Raw genomic sequence first — 6,025 nt, forward strand, 5'->3', positions numbered from 1 at the left:
CACATCACAAAACCAGTCCGCCAATTAGCTGTCAACAGTTAGCGTTTCCAAGTGGTATGATTGTTGCCACTTTTGTAAAGACAACTGTATTGTTTCATTTTTCCTCAGAGTCGCAAATAACAACACAGGACACAACTCAAGTTCAGTCAATCATTCAGTCTGTAATAGAAGTAGATCACCAGTTGAGCTTCCTTTTCCCAGATGACCAAAACTGTATAGTGATAGCGAGGTTTATAGGGAACCAATATAAACATTGATGGTTTCATTATTCTACATCCATTAAATTGTGCAATCAGCATTTACTTCATAATGATACGATGAAGCAAAACGTCTATTGTCACTTTAAATAGTGGATTAAGTGACCAACTTGCTGCAGAATTGATAACAAAAATGTACCAATCATCCTTGTGTGAAAACCCTTAAAAACATGTCTGTGAAGGTTTTGCAATGATGATAACTTTAAACTTGAAACATTTCATTGAAGCAGTACAACTTGCAATGTGCATTCTCTTATCGCACTTAAAAACTATAATTAAAAAAAATAGTATACACAAAGCATGATGAGCTATTTATACTGTAGTGAAGGACTTGATGCTGTGTGGTCTCAGATCATCTCAATATCTGGCTCCCTTGGAGGGTTTTTCTTGTTATACTGAGTGATGCGGCTCTCCATGATTGGCCGGAAGTGGCGAATCAGTCCCTGCATATAGAAAAAATGGAAGGTGAATAGGAAGAAAAAAAATGTGTTAAAATGTTAATTAGTACGTGTTTCATGAACAGCTTCATCATTAGATCTGTAAATTCACCTGCACAGGCCAGGCAGCTCCGTCCCCAAGGGCACAGATGGTGTGTCCCTCGATCTGCTTGCTCAGCTCCCAGATCATGTCGATCTCTGAAACGGCTGCTTCTCCCCGAACAAACCTCCACATCATATTATCCATCCAGTCAACTCCTGAAGGAGAGGACAAAAGGAGAAAAGTTGAATACAACAGAGAAGAACACTAAAATCACAACATAAGTCGTCTTCTTCTGGCAAATACCCACATAAAGGGAATGAGGAGGACTTTTCCTTTGATACTTTTAAGTGTGTTTTGATTTTAAAGTGTACATTCACCCTAAAATGAAAATGATCTACTCATTTCCATCCTGATGGAAAGTCGACAAAACTTCTGAAGCTTCACAGCAAAACAGCGTTGCAGCATCCCCCCTCAACTACTGAAGAAGATGGGGACTTTTAAAAAAAAAAAGTTAAACAACCCAAAAATATAACAAAGCAGAAAATGGCTCCATAAAGCTCATCTGATGTTATTGAAGTCTCTGGAAGCCTGAGATCTTAAATTGATTTGAAAAGACGTTATTTATAACATTTTAAAGTAAAATCTTCCCTGTGGCTGCTGAGCTAAAATCATGAGCGTGAACCTCTCCTTTTTTTAGGTGAACTTATCCTCTAATACTTCTGAATTTTGGGATGCAATTACTTAGTGTATTTTTTTGTTGTTTTTTTAAGTACCACATGTGGTTGGTAGTAAAAGTTTAAGAGAGCTCTGATTCCAGTGAGCAGGAACTTCAGCCGTATTCATCATGACTTCTTGGTATCCAGCACCGATCACACTGAGGTGTTTGTGTATGTATATAACTATTCCAGCCTATTAAAGAGAGAAATGGCAACAGAGTTCTGCAACAGTGTTGGTTATAAGAGGAATCAAAGGTCATAATGAGGTGATGCATTTAGTGTTAAATACGTCTGCAGTTCTTTACCCTCTCTGCAGGGGGTGCACTGTCCACAGCTCTCATGTTTGTAGAACTCAACCAAGCGTGCGATGGCTCGGATCACGTCAGTCTGGAGGAAAAATACAGTTCTCAGATTATCTTTGCAGGCTGATAGTCGCTGAGGGCGCAGTGTGTTTTGTTGTGTGCAGTATTCAGGAGTGTGTTTACCGATTTATCCATCACTATGACAGCAGCGGTTCCCAGTGCAGTCTCTGCCCGGACCAGGTCATCGAAATCCATCAAAACATCATCACACACATGTTGAGGGATGATGGGAGTGGAGGACCCACCTGGGATCACTCCTAATAGATTGTCCCAGCCACCCCTCACTCCTCCTGCGCCAATCATATGAGAGCAGAAAAGGAAGTCATGTCAACATCTCAAAAAGGAAACCTGCATCAACACAGAGGTGGACAGTAAACACACACACCTGCGTGCCTCTCTATTAGCTCCCTCAGAGGAATAGACATCTCTTCCTCCACCGTGCACGGCGTGTTCACGTGACCGGAGATGTTGAACAGCTTCGTCCCAGAGTTCCTCTCCCTCCCGAAGCCGACGAACCAAGCTCCGCCTCGACGACAGATCTCAGGCGCCACAGCAACCGTTTCCACATTGGAGACTGTCGTCGGGCACCCAAACACCCCTTAAGGGAGAGAGAGAAACACAGTGATAAGCACCAAGGACTGTAATTACAACATAACTCTATTTTGCAGTTTCTTAAACCATAATTAACCCCAGCAGGAGACCGGATGTTGGAGCTGTCATCTCACCTATGTCTGCAGGGAACGGCGGCTTGAGTCGGGGTTTCCCTTGTTTGCCCTCAAGAGACTCGATGAGCGCCGTCTCCTCCCCGCAGATGTATGCTCCGGCTCCCCGCATCACAAACACATCAAAATCATACCCCGAGCCACAGGCGTTCTTCCCTATCAGCTGGGCTTTGTAGGCCTCATTAATAGCCACCTGTTTGGAGTGACAACATTGTATAAAACACACAGCATCTATGGACTGAAGAGCCATCTATCTGTGCCTTTGTATACCTGCAGATTTGACGACTCATTGTAAAACTCTCCTCTGATGTAGATGTATGCAGCACGGGCGCCCATTGCTCTCCCAGCGACCAGGCAGCCTTCTATCAGCTTATGGGGGTCATGACGCATTATCTCACGGTCTTTACACGTGCCCGGCTCCCCCTCGTCGGCATTCACCACCAGGTACTTAGGCCTGAAACACAGTAATGAAGGAAACATCACCAGAGTTTCATTACTGGTGTGGACAGTGCTTCAGGCGAATCAGATCTCGGTTGTGTCTTCCTTTCTTGTTCCTACCTGCCGTCACTGGGTTTGTTCATGAAGCTCCACTTCATGCCGGTGGGGAAACCCGCGCCTCCTCGGCCTCGAAGCCCCGAGATTTTCACCTCATTCAGGATCCAGTCTGATCCCTTCAGTATGATCTCTTTAGTCTTGTACCAGTCTCCTCGTTTGAGAGCTCCCTTGAGTCTGGCAGGAGGAGGGAGGGGATGAGAGAAATAGTGTGTTTACTGAGTTTCAGGCCATTAGAGTTGATGCAAAACTGTTTTTGTCTCACATATTTATACCTCCACTCATGACGGCCATATAAGTTGGTGAATATCCGATCTTGGTCACTCAGAGGGCCAAATGTGGTCTTTTTTGGCTTCACCTGGTGACAGGAAGATGAAAGACAAGTGTGACTGACAAAGCAGACATAAGGTGACTGCAAAGATGGACGCATGAAAATTAGAGCTGCCATACCTAACATACATAATAAAGATTGTTTTCATTATCAATTTCATCTGACGATTAGGTCAGACAAAGCAAAGACTCCTGTTATAATTTCCCACAGCCCAAGGTGACATCTTCAAATGTCTTTTTTTTTTGTAAAATCAGCAGTCCAAACCCACATCTGTGCACACATCTGAGCTGGAAACAGCACATTCTTAGCATTTTTTATTTAAAAAAATTATTGTTCAATTCTCAAAGAATTTAGCTCGTAATTTTCTGTTGATTGACTCATCGATTTGTTGACATAATAGCGAAAACTAGAATGCATTATTTGAAAAATCATATGAACACATAGGAGGCCTTCCATATACATTCATTGATACATGCCAATATGGGAAGTTTTTGAAATGAATATATATATACATATATATTTGAAATGTAATTCAAGCCCTTTTATGTTTAAAGAAATTTTAAAAACTTCTGCGCATGTTGCAGTGATCAGTGCACAACAGACCTGAAAACCACAAAACTAATTTCAGAAAACAGCATTGAATGAATTTGACAATCAGTGGGACTCGTACAGCACATTGAAACATTTGTATTACATTTTATAGTACGTGAAACATGGTAATAATTAGTATATTCTGCAAAATAATTAAAATATATGCAAGTAAATATATTCCTCAAATTCAGTGGGTGATATAGATGCATTAAAGTCAAATGAAATGTGTCGCGTTTTTTGGGGGGACATATTCTGATATGTCACAGAATAAACAATCAAGTGAAACACTCAAATATTCCAATATCCCTCACTAATTTTAAGTAGTGCACATCCACAATGCCTTTTAAGACATTTTCATTAAATATACCTCTTTAATAGTCAGATTAAATCAATGTTATAACACTGTCATATAGAACAATATGCAATTTGAACATAGGCTATTAAGACAAATTCATCATGAACAGCTAATTAAAGATCATGTTAATCTCTTCTTGGCAAATAGTCCTGTTACTAATCTCTTAGTAATAGCTGTGACTTGCTCCGTGTCTAAACTCTCCCGGCCTGTATGTGACAGCAGGCCTGCGGGCCGGTGCAGTCTGCGGTGTGAGGGCAGGCCTACCTGCGGCTGTGCTGCGGTGCTGTAGGTCAGACGCGGAGCCACCTGACGCAGCACGGCGCCCCACAGCATCCGCCGGGGCAGCATCCTGCAGAGCCGCTGGACCAGCACCTCCAACTCACCTCCGACCGGTTCAAACCTCAAACCTACTCCTCCTGCTCCACGTCTGACTTCTCTAATCGATTTGTGAACCCTCCGCTGTTGAAGTGTGGGCCTGCGGGTTCAGCTTAATTAAACTAAGAGGATTAACCGACCACGTCACATCCTTTCCCAGCTTCCCCTGCGGCAACCCGGCAGGTAACCAATGCACTTGACACACATATTAATTGGTCAGTATCAGGGTCACTGTGAGGAGCTAGCATTAATCATTAATCATTAATAATCATGGGTATTATTTAAAGGGATAGGATTATTCATCAAATGTACCCAGGTTCCACTGCGCTGTAGTTTGTAGTCCTAAAACTAGTTCCCGCCTCTCAATGAGTTTTGTTGATTGTGTTTTCAGTTTACTGCCTGAAATAAGGTTTGTGGCTACCACAGGCTGAAGATATTTACATGTTTTGTTCCACAACATAAAATACAACATTAATTGGCCCACAATATAATTATAAAGCGCCTACGTGTCTTAAAAATGGCGGTTGCTAACAAGTGGCTAAACTAAACTACAGAAGTTGACACGGACATAAAACGTCATCACACCGAACACGGAGACTCATCTACTCACTAGTCCGTCTTCACAGGCCGACTTTGGTTTCATAGAGTTAACTACAGAGTGGTGTAGGCATGAAATAATATTGTAGGCTAACACTGACGTTAGCATTGCCCTGGTTCCCACGACTGAAGCTAATGTCAGGCTCAAACAGACGGTCGCATGACTTAAACGTCACCACTAAGTGTATTAATACACAATTACTATACATGTTTTCTATAAATTGATAAATCTACAAGTTGTAAAGTTCGAGTTAGAATAGTTTGCAACTAAAGTCGGCCTTTAAAGAAGGACTATTGAGGAGATGAGTCGCCGTGTTCAGTATGTAGTTTAGCTGCTTGTTAGCAACCGCCGTTTTTAAGACATGTAAGTGCTTTTTTGATTAAATTGTGGGACATTTAATTATGTATTTTATGTCCTAGAACAAAACATGTGAATATCATAAGCCCGTGGTAACCACAGACCTTATTTCAGGCATTTAACTGAAAAACAATTCAAAAACTTTGAGACAAGGGAACCGGATGTGTGAAAATGCTAACTGATTTCCCTGTTTTAGGACTACGAACTACACCACTCTATTGTCTAACGTTACAACTTGTAGGTCGATCAATTTGTAGAAAACATGTATAGTATTTGTGTAGTAAGACGTTTAGTGGTGGTGACGTTTCCGTCATGCGACTGCAACTTAA

At 41.8% G+C, this 6,025-nt stretch overlaps 1 protein-coding gene across 1 annotated transcript; it reads right to left on the reverse strand.

Moving 5' to 3' along the window:
• Window positions 1–147: 147 nt before the first annotated feature.
• Window positions 148–4,720, reverse strand: LOC311260407 (NADH dehydrogenase [ubiquinone] flavoprotein 1, mitochondrial-like). The gene is made up of 10 exons (XM_084358191.1): window positions 4,631–4,720; window positions 3,365–3,447; window positions 3,096–3,266; window positions 2,808–2,991; window positions 2,541–2,730; window positions 2,201–2,413; window positions 1,939–2,105; window positions 1,759–1,840; window positions 807–952; window positions 148–700 (listed from the first exon to the last, which is right to left on the reverse strand). The coding sequence occupies exons 1-10, from the start codon at window positions 4,712–4,714 to the stop codon at window positions 605–607; spliced, it is 1,416 nt and encodes a 471-aa protein (XP_084214317.1). The 5' UTR covers window positions 4,715–4,720; the 3' UTR covers window positions 148–604.
• Window positions 4,721–6,025: the final 1,305 nt, after the last annotated feature.

Source organism: Pagrus pagrus (assembly GCF_965226575.1).
Source record: "Pagrus pagrus genome assembly, chromosome: 7".
In the NCBI taxonomy this organism is placed as follows: domain Eukaryota; kingdom Metazoa; phylum Chordata; class Actinopteri; order Spariformes; family Sparidae; genus Pagrus; species Pagrus pagrus.

Bases quoted from the DNA above. Each gene is read 5' to 3' on its own strand.
- LOC311260407 (XM_084358191.1), bottom strand. From the start codon at position 4,714: ATGCTGCCCCGGCGGATGCTGTGGGGCGCCGTGCTGCGTCAGGTGGCT. The intron at 2,414-2,540 runs GTGAGATGACAG...CTCTCCCTTAAG, and splicing joins GCCGTTCCCTGCAGACATAG to GGGTGTTTGGGTGCCCGACG. The intron at 953-1,758 runs GTAAAGAACTGC...CCTCTCCTTCAG, and splicing joins GTGCACCCCCTGCAGAGAGG to GAGTTGACTGGATGGATAAT.